This window comes from Carassius auratus, chromosome 22, assembly GCF_003368295.1.
Source record: "Carassius auratus strain Wakin chromosome 22, ASM336829v1, whole genome shotgun sequence".
Lineage (NCBI taxonomy): Eukaryota > Metazoa > Chordata > Actinopteri > Cypriniformes > Cyprinidae > Carassius > Carassius auratus.
Window position 1 is genome coordinate 31,448,077 of NC_039264.1, and position 17,778 is coordinate 31,465,854.

At 36.8% G+C, this 17,778-nt stretch overlaps 1 protein-coding gene across 3 annotated transcripts; it reads right to left on the reverse strand.

Annotated features, from left to right (window-relative positions):
* Positions 1-46: 46 nt before the first annotated feature.
* On the reverse strand, positions 47-17,517 carry LOC113040372 (podocalyxin-like protein 2). 3 transcript variants are annotated; one of them, XM_026198718.1, is made up of 9 exons: positions 17,188-17,515; positions 12,881-13,141; positions 10,328-10,498; positions 8,368-9,053; positions 7,480-7,554; positions 3,791-3,947; positions 2,433-2,494; positions 2,069-2,248; positions 47-1,845 (listed from the first exon to the last, which is right to left on the reverse strand). In XM_026198718.1, exons 1-9 carry the CDS (start codon positions 17,219-17,221, stop codon positions 1,633-1,635), a joined length of 1,839 nt encoding a protein of 612 aa, XP_026054503.1. In that variant the 5' UTR covers positions 17,222-17,515; the 3' UTR covers positions 47-1,632. The 3 variants fall into 3 exon arrangements, with proteins under 3 accessions (XP_026054503.1, XP_026054504.1, XP_026054505.1); XM_026198719.1 differs by lacking the exon at positions 17,188-17,515 and adding an exon at positions 16,505-16,713; XM_026198720.1 differs by lacking the exon at positions 10,328-10,498 and having other exon boundaries at positions 17,188-17,517.
* Positions 17,518-17,778: the final 261 nt, after the last annotated feature.

A 17,778-nucleotide genomic window follows, 5' to 3' on the forward strand; every position in this document is an offset into this window, starting at 1 on the left:
AGGGGCAGTCCAAACTACATGGTACGTTTAAAAAGGTTCGGACAAGACTTCTCAAAACATTTATTTAGCTTTTTTTTTAAAGAGGTGAGATAACACAAAATTACCAGAAAACAACGAGACCAAAATCTCCTTACAATCAGATACATAAAGCAGTTTGAGGTACAAAATCAAAATGGAAAAAGTGCAAATATGCTAATAGCTCTCGTACCAGGACACTAAAGGTACAAAACAGAAGCGTTCAACAGCGTTCTACACTGGCGTCAAACTCTCCTACGTCAAGGCTTTAGAAACAAACAATAATGCATGTACGTTATATAGAGCGTTCTGGAGTAGGCTACTAACCATTTAAATCTTGTTAAACATGAACGGTTCACGTTTGCTAAATTGTGTACAATCAGTTGACCCCTGACATGTGCATAGACTTATACTACATTGTTTCATGCACTTGAAATGAATAAAGAAAAGACTTTCTATGGCGACAATTAAGTTTGTTCTTTGACACATATACTGTACCATAAACAAGATCATCACTATGAGAGCTGATTTAACACTATTTTTTGATTGTGATCACCGTTTACTTTGCGTTTAAAAGATTAAATTCAATGCGCACTGAAAACATTAAAGAAATCGTTAGCTAGCTCCATTCGACACATTTCTATATGAAAGATTCTTTTGTAAGGAGAATCTTGTTATGCTTTGGAGGCCGTTGGTGCTGAGCAACGTTAAAGGTGCAATATATATATAAAAACCTTAAAAGCGACATAATCCAGTAAGGAGCAGCCATTCTGATGCACAATAAAGGAGCAAGGCAGGCGTCCATCCAGCATTCAGCATGTAAAAACACAATATGCAGACTGCTTAACTGCTAATACTTGCATTGAAATAAGTAAATCAGAGAATGACTGATTATAGTGTCTACATCTTCGAGAAAACAACATCAAAAAACCTTGGTACAATCTCTTTCAAGTCATTTCAAGTCTTCAAGTACACTAATGTTTTTTTCCCTCTCTCCTGTACTAAATTTCGTAATTTAACAAAGCCGTTTCAAACCTGTATGCCATTTTTTTTAAAACAAGATTTTTACAAATCTTACAGTTCCGTAGAACTTTTTCTAAAGATTGCATCAGGTTTTGAGCATTGGCCATCGTTATCTTACCAAAAAATTACATTTATCACATTTTATTCTTAGTGTAAACTAACTGTTGTGAAGATACTTCAAAATTTTCGGTTTTTTTTCACAGAAGAGAAAAAATGGCAGAAAATCTGGAACTACGTGTGTGAGATTACCGACATATTTTTTACGTTTCGGGTTTAACTATTGCTTTAACAGTGCAAGAAACTTTTCCCCCCAAAATTCAAACTTAGTTTTGATTGTTTGACACATTCAATTTAAATAAATTCTGCATTAAAAAGTTCCCCATATCATACAAATCACGCTTTAAAGCGTTCTTTTTAGTCCCGCCTGAATTTAGTAATGCAGATAAAGAAAACCATCATACAAGCCAAAAGACATCACATTTTATACAGCAGATGTTTCCGAAAAGCTTGAAAATGTTTTGTGCCCTCTTAGTCTGTAATGCCATACTGCTTTCTCATGCCGGTTTTTTTTTCTGATTGTTTTCCCGCGATTAATTAAAGGTGCGTGTCTTCCTCTTGGTTGTCTTCCTCGGTTTTCCCGGGCTTATTGACGAGCACCTGCCAACCGTTTCCTCCATCCCCGCCCACTGTCACCCCATTGGCACTGTGTTTCTTCTCCTGCATCTCTGATTGGCTATCGCTTGTCACGTCCAGCGTGGGGTTGTCATGGCAACCGTTCTCCACAAAGTTCAGCTCTTCGCCTCTCGACTTCGGACGCGCCATAAAGCAAAGGAGACAAAACCACAGACAAATAATAAATCGATTCGAACCCGAGACGTCATTCATAGAACGTTGAGGTAAGTCATTAGAATTCGAGCTGCATATGAAACGCGCACGAGTTGTGTTGACAGCGTAATCTGTCAGCATCACAGAACATTTTGGCTCGTACCTCAGTTTTTTTTTTTCAGCAATCAGCATATCAAAGACCTACCATGTTTTTGAGTTTGGGTAAACGACGCTGCCAGCAGATATAGATGACTCCAGAAGCAATAATGAGCACACAAACAGATCCGATGATCACTAGAACAACAAACAGCTTTCCGTAGTCGCTACGTGTCTGACTGGGCCTCGAGTGGCACGTGTTCACGGTCGAAAAATTCTGAATTCCAATCTGAAAATAAATAATAAAATAATAATAGTGACAGAAATACAATTAAAATAAACTATAATAAATGCTAATAATGATAATAATTGTAAATATATAATAAAAGAAAAGCAAATAATATTTATTATAAATTATTATCCATGTTCCATAAGTGTCTTTATTTTATTATTATTTGCTGCATTAGTCTCACCTCATTTAGACCTCTTGTGATTTCCCCTAACATTGACATGACGTCTTTTGGAGGGATAATTTCTTCAACAAAAAGACAGTATGAAAAGAAAATTAGACTAAAATACTGTAAAAAGTTGTTAAAAAATGATAATAAAGAAATGATCAATCAACAAATAAAAATAAAGAAACTTGAACCTATTTGAGGACCATTAGGATTAAAAAAGAAAAGAAAAGAAATAACGAATAAGCACATTTCCCCCAAATTCTCAATAATGCTCCAATCCCCAAAATGACTCCATCATAACACATTTTTAAATAAATTAGCATAAATCACATTCAGTGCAAAAAAATTCAACCATGCCATATGAATAATTTAATGATTTACATTTACATTTAGACATTTAGTGGACGCTTTTTTCCAAAGCGACTTACAAATGTGAACAATAGATGCAATTAAAATCAACAAAACAGCAATGATATACAAGTGATATAACAAGTCTAAAGATTTAAGTTAGATTAATGCAGTACACAAAGCAAGGGCTTTTTAAATAATATAATAAATAATAAGAAGACCGATAGTATAGAAATAAAATAGAGGAAGCTAGTGTTGAAGGTCTTTTTTGCTTTTGTTTATAGTATACTGAATGAAAAGAAAACATTGAATACAAAAAGATTAGAAAGCCAGTTTTCTTTTTTCTAGAAGCACTATATTTTACACTGTCCTTGTTACATGTTACATGAACTTAGTATAGGAATAAAAATAAATAATGCATAAATAAATGCATGCAACAGCACAAAACCAAACCATAATAGGTAACCCTTTATTTTAAGCTCTCCTTATATTTTTCATTTCACTTGGCATCAATTTATCTCCACAAAATTATGCATAAATGCATGCAGGCAACTCTAATCCTAACCCTAACCATATAGTAAGTACATGGAGTTAATTAATATTACAGAGTAAGTAAATTACACTGAAACAAGGACACTGTAAAATAAGTGTAACCTAATTTCTTTATTTTGGTAATAAGAATTGGGGGCACAATGGGCTTCACTGTCTTGAAAAAAAGATGATAAATATTCCAGAATGCAAAACATCTTAATTTTCTTAATTCAAAATATAATTACTTATTTTCATTCTCTTGATTTTGTCAACACGACCTCAAACAAGTCTTGCTTTGTAAGATTCACCCGAGCAGATACAACATCACTAATGCACTGCACAGAGATTTGATAAAGAGATAATGCCTGCTATTTTTATCCTTTTATATAGAGCATGAAATGAAAAGCCAACAAATTACTAGCACCTCAAATTTAAAGAATGAGCCTCCCATTACACGTGAGCACAGAGGCCCTGAGTGTGTGTGTGTGTGTTACCCTGCTCGCTGGCTAAGGCCATCAGAAGCTGGTGGTCCTGCTGTGTGGGTTTGCTGAGGAAAATGAGCCAGGAGCCTTGTGGGATGTTCCTCTTTCTGGAGAATGTGTTTTCTAGCATCTCCAGGAGTTTGTCGCCCCTCTCCATACGAAACTCGTCCTGTGGGACACACACACCAGCACTGAAATGTCACTGTCCTGAAATGGTACAACTAAGAAATACAGTTATGTGTGTATTAATTACATGTACTAATCAGATTTCTTTCCACTGTCGTTCTAAATTAAATATATCATGAAAAAACTAAAAATAAAGTAAATGAATTGAGAGAATAAATTCTGTGCAATTTGCCACACAATTTACATTGAAATGTAAAATCGAGGACACATTTAAATATGTGAAATACTGTGAAAAACATCTCATTTGGCTAATAATAAATACAATAAAATGGGAGTATAATTGTGTACAGAATGGATTTACGTAAATTAAATATATTTCAATGTAATTTAGTGGACAAAAAATAACCGGTGTAATCTATACATTAAGTCAAATTAAAATATGAACATGAATAATTACACAGTATTTGTCAGAAAACGCACCTAGAAATTAATAGCAAACAAAATAAAAAATATATATATGATCTTATAATTATATAAGCTTTAATGCACCAGTGTTGCAAACAGTAAATAAATACAATAAAAGTTAGCATTAATGTTAATGCTCAAAAATAGCTCAATGCAATATAGTGGACTAAAATATTATAATTTAAAATAATAAAATGGTATAAACCATATAAAGTACAAAAGACAGTAAAATGTGAACATAAATAAGACCTAAGTTGTATTTGTCATGCACATTATAATGTAATATATTATAAAAAAATATATATATATATGTGTGTGTGTGTTTTATGCATCATGAATAAATAAGTACAATAAATTGGGAGTATAAATTCACTAAATGTAAGTAAAAAAAATTAGTTGAAAGTATAAAAAAGATAAATACATCGTAAAATGTAATTTAATAAATAAAAATAGAATAAAACGTGAGCATACCACACATGAGATGTAAACCGTATTTATATAAAATAGAATTAACATGGAATGTGTCACATATGAAATGTACAGTAAAATCAAGTGAATAAAAATTATGTATTTTGATAATTCCTATGGATGATTGAAAGAAAAAGTCAAATATTGTTAGAAATGAAACATGGGGCCAAATCAACGCTCTCCACGAACAGACCACCATTGGCCCGCCTAAAAACATGTCTGCTTTGTCTGTTACTGTCTAAGATGTTCCTCCAGCTTGTGTTTAAACACAAGAGTCACAGTAACTCATCCTCTGACCAGAGACAGACAGGCGACAGAATCAGACTCAGTTTTGTCGAGTCATTGAGACGGAGACTCGGAGCTTCTCGTGCAATGGGCCGGATTGGTTTCTGATCAATGTCTCTGCAGTGCTGCTCGGGTTCAGAGCAGGGCTCCATCGCAGGGGATTCGGCAGTTTAGCACGCAGCTGTCAGAGCGCCAGCGGGGGGAAAGTTCTCCGCGGTCATGCTGCAGTTACGTGGCACTGGAGCGTTACTGTGGCAACAGACGACCGGCTTCTTCTACGCCAGTGAAACATCACAGGGAAGATTTACACAGCGGGCGATTCACAGAGAACTGGAGCTGAAGTCTCAGATGTTTCTCCTGTCGTCTCTTCCTGAAGAGATCTTAATAATGTCTCAGAATGTGCAGTGATTGAGTCAAACACAGCACTGTTTGTTATCCTTGAATAAAACGAAAAATGCTAAAAAAAAACATCAGATATAATTGGCACGAATTATAGATTACTTCCCAAGACTGATTAATTATGACTGAATTCATTCCCTCTACTGATTAATTTATTAGATTCTTAATTTAGGTACGCTGTGTAGACATTGTACTAATACGTTCCCTCGATTTAAATTACTTAATTAAAATGAGGGAAAAAATAAGTACAACTGAGCCACACGATTTACTGACTGAGAGAACAAATGGATAAAACGTGGCCATGAATTAATAAGTCATAGGAACAAATTGTTAATTCATGGCCACAAATGTATTTTTCTTACGCATGTTTAACTTGGGAGTACAGATATATATATATATATATATATATATATATATATATATCAGTTAGTTGTAAAGGCAAATTCAAGTTTTTGTTTAGTATGTTTTAAGTAAGTTAAAGTACTAAAGTACTGCAAGTAAAACTAAAACAGAAACTTAATAGACAAAAAAAAAACTAATAAAAATGACCAAAGCACAACATAATTGCTACAAATTTAACTAAAATTTAAAATCTAAAACAAACTCATAATATTAATAAACTATACCAAATCTAATTTTTCATCATTTATGCCAATGGATAAATCAAAATGAACGGGTACTGGCACTGTCAAGATCCAATAATTACAGAAAACAACCACTTTTGCCGTATATTTTATGTCTACTGATGCCATACAATGCTTTATGTGAAGAACAGACCCAAATTTAGCACACATTCAGATATGGTGCACCAAAACAGGTTGGGCTTTAACTATCATTGGTTTGTACTGTAATTCATATGGACCACTTTTGTGGTACCTTATTATCAGTTTAGTTGCTCACTTTGTTTTTGGGTGAAATTCAACATTAAACCACTTACTCTCCAATAGATGCACTGCAGTGAATGGGTGCCGTCAGAATGAGCGTCCAAACAGCTGATAAAAACATCACAATAATCCACACCAATCCAGTCCATAAGTTAACATCTTGTGAAGCCAAAAGATGTGTTTGTAAGAAACAAATCCATAATTAATGTTTTTATCTTCAAACACGACTTCTGTACATAATATTGTTTTCTCCAGTAAAAAAAGTAATCTCGTCTGAATCGGGAGAGAAATCTGCACAGATCAAGCTATGTTTACAAGCAAAAATAGTCTAAAACCGTTCTAAACTGTTATGTTGTTTATTTTGATATCTTAGCTTTTGGCTTCATAAGATGTTAACTGATGAACTGCAGTGGTGTGGATTATTGTGATGTTTTTATCAGCTGTTTGGACTCTCGTTCTGACGGCACCCATTCACTACAGAGGGTCCATTGGGGAACAAGTGATGTGATGCTAAATTTTTCCATATCTGATGAAAAAACAAACTCATCTAGATCTTGGATAGCCTGAGGGTTGCATTTTAAGTAAATATACATTTTGGGGGACACTATACCTTTAAATAAAATATAATTGACAGGTCTAGTAGGCCAAGGGTGACCTTTAAGACACAACATTCGCTTTTTGCAGTGCTGCTAACGAGTTCATGAGATTAAGAATCACATTATCTTTTTTCTTCTCTACAAAGGCCAGATGATTGTTCAGGCTGCTGATAAAACAAATGCGCTCGGAGCTCACAGCGTGTGTGTCATTGTTTGTGCTGAGCGTCGTTAGTTGTGCAGTCAGCATGTTTCTGAGACAGAAATCTTCCTGCAACGCTCAGCGTTTCAGCTGCAGTACGTGAAACAGGCTCTGAGCGGAACATACACCTTAATTAAGAGTAATTCGTTCAAATCGTGATGGAAAAACAGATTTTTATGAAGAAAATGCAAGTGGTTTGCTCATGCTAGAACAATATGTGGATGGGTTAAGGCTAGCTAGAGATTTCAGGGTTGGGTTTTGTGGAAAAGCAACACTTACGCAGTCAAAGTTGTCCGTCATGTTGAGTATAACGTAGCCCTTTCCTGCAAGGTTGCTCCAGTCGACACAAATCACCTGCACAGAGTGAGAAACAAAGAGAGTCACTGGACTGCAGTGAATGTTTGTGCTTGCTGACAACCTGCCTGGAGAACGAATCTATAAACACATTTCTCTTCCAAAGCAGTCCGATAAATCAATCGAGAAATAATTTCCAAGTAGACACAGTATATTTCATGCAAACAAACAATTGAGAATTTTATCACAAGAACCACCTGTGGGACACTTGTTTTGTCAATATTTTTGAAAGTTGAAATGATAAAGTACAGAACATTACTTCTTACTAGTGTTATTTTTGTTAGATCAAGTTACTATTAATTAATCTTTTTTTTTGGATAATTGAAATTTGAAAGTCGACATAATATATAGAAATAAGAATTTTAAAATTAGAAAAACTGAAAACTAAAAACTTACTTTGAAATATATATATTTATTTCACTTACTGAAATAAATATGTTTAGATGAAGTACCACAATTACTACAATTGAAACAGGAATACATTTAAAGATAAATATAAATTTTTGAAACATTTAAATTAAATAAAACTGAAAATCTAAAAATAAAAGCTAATCCAAAGTCTTAAAAGACATTTCTTGTTATTATGTTTATATATTACTATAAGTAGTAGTTTTATATTATGATATACTTTACTATTTGTCATATATTATTTAGTGGTACATATTTTTATTTTTGAGCAGAGAGAATCTAACCAACAGCTGAAATCTGATGGACATTGTGTTTGAACATTTTATACAAGAAGGAATATATTATTTTATATATTATTACATATTATAGAGGTCTGTCAATTTATTATTTTCTGCCACTGAGTACCTGCTCGGCCTCCTGGGACAGCTCTGAGTCGTGCAGCTCCGTTTCGCCGAGATATTCGTTGCCGCCGTGACGAAGCTCCGCCCCCTCCTCGTCCTCTGTTGTGGTTAGCGGCGCCCCCTGCCAGGCGGTTTTGGTGAAGACCACGGGCGGCAGATCTGAAGCGGGGGAGGACGAGGGTCTGGATGTGAACGGCGTGAGGTACCGCCATTCGTCCTCTTCCTCCTCAGCCGGATCGGTGGGAAAATCCACTACCTCTTCCTCATCCTCATCTTCCTCAGAATCATCCTGGTGTGTTTTGTCGGGCTGCAGGGGCTCCAGGCTCGGCAGGGGCCCGATTTCAGGAGCCGTGGGTGCTTGTGTTACAGCATGGCCCCTCTGATCATCAAACGTGTCGTCGGATGTCAGGCGCCTGTCAGGCTCAGCTGTGGCCTCTGGCTGGTTCTGACGGGCCAGTCCGACGATGGGGGGCGTGGCTGTGGAGAGGGCGTGGTCTTCAGCATCTGCGATTGACGGCCCGGAGAAGGGGTGGAGAGGGAATCCGCTCGATTCTGAATCACTCTCCCACTGCTCCGGGTCGACTGACTCAGTCGGAGGAACGAACAATGAGGAAGAGAAATTCATCTGAGTTGGCTTTTGGCTCAAAGAAAGTGGCAAAGATGGTGGTTCAGGGGATGAAGGGCTGTAATCTATAAGGGAATAATGCAATAAAAGTTGTAAACATTGCGAAGACATAAATCAAAGTACACATACTCTACTATTCTAAACTATACTGTGCTAAACTGTACTAAACTATTCCATATTATGCTTACGCTGAGCTATAATTGTAGTTTGTTTTTGCAGTTGGTCTTTCAAATTTGGTAGTACTGAGCTTTAGAGCCCAACCGATATTGCCTTCATGTGACCGATATAATACATATTATCTGAGAAGCAATAATTATTTATTTATGCTGTTAGACTACATCAAGGTGTTATCGTTAAATAAACTAAAACCATAATTTTTTTTGATAATTTAAAAGATTACAATAAATCCAGTTAGTAAGATTTCCGATTAAACTAAACGCATTGAAATGTAACAGATATAAAACTTAAATTAAATGTATACAAATCTAGAGATTTAAAGACGACAATTTATGCAAATACTAAAACCCCACAACCACTAAATTACTAAAACATTTGCCAAAGTTAACGCGCAAACAGAAAATATAAAAAAGAAAAAACTATTTCAAAATATCAATAAAAACTAGAATAATGCCTTAATGATACTAAAATAACACTGTACTCCAGCTATCATAACATTATATGCTTTAATGGTATTTAAATTATAATAGTTCATTATTAAAATGTTTTAGATTTAATACCATTACATATATTTTTATAGTTTTTGTTTACACCATTATATTGATGCTAAGATTGTTAGACTCAATATTAAACAACCGATATTAAACAACCGATAACCAAACCTTCAAAGAGTGAATATCGGTAGTCCATCTCAAGTGCAATACAGTACATTCTTGTATAATACAGCATATTGAAAGCATGTTATAGTGTTTGCATAACCTAGTTAAAATTAAGTTTGTTAAATGTAAGAAGATTGTTTATTTATTGCGGTAAACAGAGCAAACACTTATTAAGAAAATGTTGTTTTCATGCTATAGTATGGTAGGATAATGTTGCAGTAAGATCTGTTGGGAGCACATGTCTTATTCATCTTTTGTTTCTTGAGTACAGCAGATTCGAGCAGCTGCACTGCAGCACTGCACCTGCGTCTGGCACAACACACACATCAGGGACCCGAGAGCTCTCGATCGCAGCCTGATTATTCATGAGACACACACACTGCCACACTGAGACGTGCTGTAATGAGGAGAGCTATTGTCTAGCGTCAGCGGGAGAGAGCCCATATATCTATACTTTATCAAGACAATTATCATAACTGGAAGTAATAAAAAAAGCAGCATACCAGGGACTGTGTGGCAAGCTTTGGCACACTCCTCCAGGGACAGGAAGTTATTGCGGTTTTCTCTGCAGCCCCCAAATATGAAGTTTTCGCATTTCTTAGTGACAGGATTAAAGTGCCAGCGAGGGAGCGCCCCACGACAAGGTCCCACCTTCTTGGGCATCAGACAGCGCTCTGAGAGCACAAGAACAAACAGATACATGTACTGAAAGAGTCTTTTAGAGACAAATAGCACAACTCCAAATTTAGCAGCCTGTGTTTCGCCTAAGATCCAGTGGAACCATTCCCCCCTCTGTTCAATTACTGAACTGCTATTGGCTTGGGATGAAAAACATCAGGTAACTGGAGGTCTTCACACTCATTAAAGACAGGTGGATGTGTGAAAGGGACAAGAGGACTGAAAACTCCTGAGGGTGTAGATAGACGAGCACCAAACCACAGACAGACAGATAGATAGTCTCGGTCTATTCCCTAAACAGATAAACTCTCATTTTCCTGGTGAGGCACAGAGCCAGGTGAGAACACCACACCTGGAAGTGTCTCCACTCACACACACACACTCAAACTCTCAGTCATGGTTGTGTCCACCTGTCTCTCCATATGGCTGATCAGTCAAGTCTGTATGTGGTGTGACACAGCGTGCGTTACTCATTCAGCAGCGGTTGAGTGTGACGGGCTCTCGTGTACACGCTCAGATTTACTGCTGTGGCCGCAAATACACTCATCTTCCATATGTGCGCTTGTGTAAACAATTAACCAAACATTTTCAAGTTTGTCTTAAGTTCTAAAGCAGATAGTTGTTTTGTTGTCTTCAGGTCACCCACAGATTCCAACTATTAACCGAAAAATGTTTCAAAGGAAAGCGTGAGTGTTGAATGAGTTAAATGCCAAGGTTTAATACTTAGGATAATGGGTTTGTTCAAATCACTAATGATATCTTTCTTAATATACAGCGTGAGTGTGCCAGCTGAATCAAGCTGATACCCACCAAATTCAAACTCCTCACGGCAGATAGTCATTGGACAGCTCCATCCTTCTTTCTGCTTTGTACGCACACACCGGAAACAGGCCACTGCGGTTAGCAAGCTAGCAGGTGAGCTAAAAATAATACTGTTTTCAGGCACATTAATTCCCAGGCGCGTAGAAAGTGGGCATATTTTCTCTAGTCACTGCTGCGAAACATATTCACGACCGCAAGGTGGACTGAAGAAATATCAATGGAATTGTTAAAGCTGACAAAACTCGAATCAACAAATAAAAAAAAAGGAAAGTATCAGGAGGGGACTGCAGGTGTCGAGGAAATGACGCACGATAATGAGTCCTAAAAACTGTTGTTCACACCACTTTACACGTCTAACGGCCTCTTTGGCAGTCGAGTCCTTTTTGCGAGTTAAATAACTGTCTAGAGGCTGAGTCATACAATGGTACTGACCTAATATGAAGCTGTCGTCATTCAGTGCCTTTGTTACCCAATTTACAGCTGCAGGCTATACTTTTTCAGCCATTTTCGAAACGTAAATACAGAACCAAATTTCAATAGGAAATGAATCGAGTGATATAATTGTCAGAGCAAGTATATTTACACATCTAGGTGATAAAGGTCAAACATTTGACCCCCTTTCAAACATACTATTGCAACCACATTACACTCATAATTCAATTTGTCACCAGAGCGAATACTGGATTAACACCCCTAGCTTACAAATGACAAGTACTTGACATTTTTCCAGTTGCAAATGAAACCAAATTTCATTTAAAATTTAGGTAGGTCATACAGTTATCAGAGCTAATAAACTGACCAAAAAAAGACTAGTACTTGAACCATTTTCCCTCATAAATATGCAACCAAAATTAATTCATAACTGAATCAAGTCAGAGCAACTGTATTGACATTTCTAATATACAAATGACACGCAATTTTGGTCGTGACAAAATGTTGTTGCAACATTATAATTTTCAAATTTAACATTACAATCAAATTTTGCTTGTAATTGAATCAAGTCAAAACTTTGTCAGAGCGAATATTTCAACACCCCTAGTTGACAAATGGCATCAATCATCATCGATCATAAATATACTATCAAAATTTGTTTAAATGAAATCAACATTAGATCAACATTTCTATTTGACAAACAAATGTAATTACATCCACCCAAATTTGGTTCATAATTGAACCGTCAAAATGTTGTCAGAGCGAATATATTTGCAATTTAGGTTGACAAACGACATGCACTAGATGAATTTTCCAATGTAATGTTGCAACCAAATTTCATAATTGAATCAAGTCAAGTTATTGTCAGAGGGAATATGTTAACATTGTCATTTGACAAACGATAAGTAGGCATACTTGACCCATTTCTTTACGTAAATATGCAACCAAAATTTTTTTGTAACCGAATTGTCATTCCAGTGTCAGAGCGAATATTTTCACCCTTGATTGACAAATTAGATTAATGACATCAGATGAAAAGGGAAAGTCATTTTTCTTTATGCCTTTGAAAGTTTACATAAACTTGACTTATAAACTTAATTTTTCGAATTACTGCTTCTACTCACCATTCATGGCACTTGGGTCAATGCTGGTGTCTTTGGTCTCGATACGAGCGTTCTTGCCATCCTCACTGTCTTCACTAAAGAACCCGGAGCTCTCCTGAGAACTCTCCATGAAGCCATGCCTGCGTTCCCTCGAGACCTCATCGTGTTCCTCAAAGCCTACGGGAACCTCCAGAACCGGCCCTTGGGAGCGGAGAGGGTTTGGTAGGAGTGCTGGACCAGCACTTAGAACCCTGGCACACACCAGAACCAGGAGAACTGAACCTAAATGAAAGAAAAAGAGATATAATAAGCCAACTTTTTAAAATTGGATTCATTCAAAACACAAATCAACATCATTAACAAAGAATCAAACCAACTCCTTTACCACAAACGAATCTTTATTAATAGCTTCAACAGTGACAGATGGTTTCAAGGATGTATGCATCCATCAAACACTGTCTGGGAACATCTTTTGAGTCCCGGCCCTTATGGGCTTCAACCACAGCTGGCTCTGATTTATGCCGGCTTAGCGTTGTCTCTCAAACCACCCGGTCTTATCTTTCCTTGCCCTACCAGGTCACCACAGGATTAGCATTGGTTTAAACACTGGATAAATGAAAAAGACGGCGACTGGGTAAGAACTACTCTTCTGTTGGAGCCAAGTTGGAGTTTAAAAGCCAATTACACAGTTCTCTAATTCTGACACGGCTTTAGTTTTTATTCATGGATCTGTTTAATGAAATACATTCTCTAGCGAGGCTCTGTTTAATTAAGGAGACCAGCAGGCGGACGTCTCGGCGACTCTGGTATTATATTTAGCAAGTGTGCGATTGTGTGGTAATTAACAGGGGGGGAAAACCAGGCACTTCCTGCTCCAATTTATGAATCGGTCAACTTCCAGTTCCAGTGGTTTTAGAGACCAGGGACATCCTGTGAACTCAAGCGATGCAATGCTGTGGAAATTTCCAAAATGGTACACTGCTGGAGAGTATAATCCCAAATAACCAGATGACATTTACTGAATAAATCTGGGAGAATTAAAGATTAAAAGACCACTTTATTTTTCAAAAAACATTCTACATTATCAGTAATACTACGTTCTATTCAAGTCTGATTTCGGATTTCTGAATATCCAGCGATCAACTTGGAAAAGTGCAACAAAATGTCAATTGAAGTTGAATGTCAATACTTAGCGCTAGCATACAATTCTCCAAATTTTGTACATTATACAACAACTTTGTTGCCATGGCACTTTCTTATTTACGTTCACATACGGTGTAAAAACTTGTTGCACATGCTTGATGTTGACGAGGCTAAACAACTTTGGTTCTTGGATCCAAATAGATAGTCCAAAATAAGATTTTCAGTGATCAGTAAATTATTATTTTGTGTCTGATCTTAATCCAAAACTATCTTATGAATTCAAAAGACTTTTAATACACTGCACAAACAATATGGACTTTCATCAAGCCTTTATTGACATTTTTGGAGCTTGACTATCACTACATGGTCACTGGTCAACAATGGCCATACTAGTTTACAGTACAGTTTGGATTTTTTTTTTTTTTTCATTTTTAGATTCTTTTTAAACGTCTACCAACCAGTAAAGGATCCCAACTGTAAAATACCAAGCACAGTGTCACCTCTATCTCTGTGATGTATGTCTTTAAAAACGTCTAACCCCGGTAGATCACAGTAATTATGGTTGACGCAATCTTATTTTGCCTCAGTGGACTCTGGATTCTGCAAAGGTACTTCTAACCTCGCTTGAACAGCGAATAGAGAATTTGCTGATGCCCGAACCCAAACACTTCTATCTCTGAGGAACGATCTTTGGCCTTCTGCCCCCGAGATGCTCTCAAAGTTTGGACACGCGTTAGATAGTACATTAATCATAAAAGCTTATATCTCATTTATAGAGACACTGCGGCAACAAACCCCATCTGGGATCTTTGCATTTGGGTAGTTGGATGAACTAAATCAAACTCAAGAAGATGAAACATCTGTGCATAAACTTGAAGGACAAAGAAGAACTTAGAGGCAAATCTCCCTTTAGTCAGTTCTCTGAATTAATAAAAATCCACTTATTTATGCTTATCATTTAATATTCAGTTTGTTTCCTTAGACAAATAAAATATGCCAAAGATGATTCTAACTTCGGAATGAAAATATGGGATAAATGATCATTTAAAACCTTATTTCAAGAATATATGATGTATATAGGTCATAAAAATAATAAACAAAATGGTCAATGACCTTTATTGTCTACATCGTGTCACTCTAAATAAATACATAAACTGAAAATGTCCCAATGTAAAAAAAAAACCAAATGGCAATGACATATGAATCAGACATGTTCTTGATGTCTTTTACAGTGTGGTTTTTATATCATAGCAGTCGCAACATGACCAGCTCCCACCTGTTTCTGTCTGATTTCAGACGTCTTAATATAGTGCGCATTCATCCGTTCAGACCAAGACGCCACAATCCTCTGTCATCTGATACGAACACAGATCTGTCACATAACAGCTATTGTACTAAATATATGAGCACTTCAGCCAGCGCCAGTATCGGACTCTCTCTAAAAGAGACGAGGAGCCAGAACACAGAATACAATGATTCATAAATCATCAAACCCACCAAAGCTTGGCCCAATTTAAAGTGTGAGGCACCTGGACTCCAGCAACACTGTGTGAATACATACGGCTGCCAATTATTTCTCAATCTTAAATCTTAGCCATCTCTTTTACTTTCCTCTCAGAGATAAAGCCACATCTCAAACGAGCGGCAAGATAAATGCTGATGTCACCTGACCTGAAAGGGTTTCTGGGCTGTGCCAGCTTACATTGCAGCAGAGTCTGTGGGTGTAGGTGGCATTGAGCGTTAAGAGTCAGATTTATAGTCTACTGACTGGCAGCTGCAGGTCTGCAGTGCTTGATACTGCGAAAGAGTGCATGAGTTGCACTATAGTACTGAATGATGACCATTTAAATGGCTCTCCAAATGGTACATTTCCAATTAATGATGGTATGGACATGGTTTAAACATGATACTGTAACTATAACCCACATTAAATGACAACACAGTACTTTGACGTTCGATATTTATCATGGTAATGGATCCACGATACCATGATTAATATGGTATTTACATGGTACTGCAAAGAAATGTTGACTATAACCTACATTAAATGACAATACATTGATGACGACGTCAAGTACTTCAAAAAATACCATGGTATATGTTTAAAGTTCTTTGTATTGTTATAGTAATACCACAAAAACAGGCTAATACTTTGATATACATTATGGTATTGGGTGATTATCACGCTAAAAACATGGTAGCGTGTAAAAAAGAAAGAAGGGTACTATATAAAATGGCAACGAAATGCACATACAATTATATTTACGTGGTAGTATGATATGAAATATCTTAAAGACTATCACAATATCCATAACAACACATTAAAACCATGTTCGTGTCTTTTATACCATGATATTTAGATGGCACTCTAATGTACCCCGAAAAATGTTACAAAATAGTTAAAGAAGGTGAGGAAATAATGAAATGCCGTTTGAGTTCAGAGTGAAATGGACCTGTCTTGAGTCTGAATCTGTGCTGCTCATTAGACTAAACAAACCTGACCTGTCATTGTTGTGTCTGGTCATCAGTCTGTCTGGAGCGGCTTTTGACCAGCACAATCTGTCAGCTGTGGCCTCATGGGCATGACAAGCCATCACACACACGGCGTGCCAAACACAATCAGCGTCCACGGGCACGGCAGCTGCAAAATGTTCTTTTCTCAGTTCCATGAGGATGAATCATGCTGAAAATCCTGACTGGACCTGAATAGTTCAGCTCGGTCTCGAGATGGAGAGGGAAAAGGGGTGTGTGCCGAAATCTGCACAATCAGATCAATAACACGGATACCTGAATGATTTCAGTGACTGGACTCTTTATGCTTGAGATGATGACATGAACAAATCATTAATGATGATCATCTCAGAAAAGAACAATGCCCTTTATTCCTCACTCGTGGAGACAGACACAATACCGAGCAAAGATTGTGATTACTGCACCCTATTACAAAACCAGTGACATTTATCAATGATTAAATAATCAATAGGTTGGTTTTCATCACACGTTAACATTCCAATGGGCTAGAAATAGTACATAATTTTGCATATAAAATAGTTAGTAAAAATAGAATTTGTACAATAGTGACTAGTAAAATGTATTATAAATATATATATACCGTATTGAAAAACATTTTTATATACATTTACATAAATAAATCGTTAATACAATTCAAAAAATACTTAACTCACCTAACATCAGGCACTGGAAAGACGCGACAGACATCTCTGCAGCTTTAAACGATCGCAGTGAGAAATTATCGCGTCAGTGTTTCAGTTCGTTCGTATGTGCATCATATGTGACTTACTGACCTCAATCACGAGACGCACTAACACGGATTAATCATCGGAATTAAAAACAAAAGGTCAGTAGATGGGCAGACGAAGCGCACGAGTGAGATATACTGTGCAGAACGGCAGGCGTGACTGCGAGGGAAACTAGACGGCAGGTTTGTCTGCTGCTCTTCTTGCAGTCAATGGATTTGCAGCGACAGATTAAGGATTTTGGAGGGTTTTATTCCTGGTGCAGTGACTGCAGGCGAGCCGCTGCAGCGATGCAGGGTCCTAAACGCCGCGGACTTATTTTAGTATGAAACAAGAATCAATGGTCAGCGATGGAATTCTGATGTCAACCAATCAGAAAGCTCCGATTGTGATCGACAACGAAAGTTTCACGTAGTGCATCCAACCAAGATAGTAATTAAATGCACTGTAGATTATTAGCGATGTAAAACGATTTTTTTTTTTTTTGCAATAAGTATAGTCAGTATATGTCAGTATCTT

Coding starts and splice junctions, on each gene's coding strand:
- LOC113040372 (XM_026198718.1), bottom strand. CDS start 17,221: ATGTCTGTCGCGTCTTTCCAGTGCCTGATGTTAG. Junction 9,054..10,327: donor AGCTTGCCACACAGTCCCTG/GTATGCTGCTTT, acceptor ATTCCCTTATAG/ATTACAGCCCTTCATCCCCT. Junction 1,846..2,068: donor TACCCAAACTCAAAAACATG/GTAGGTCTTTGA, acceptor GCGCGTCCGAAG/TCGAGAGGCGAAGAGCTGAA.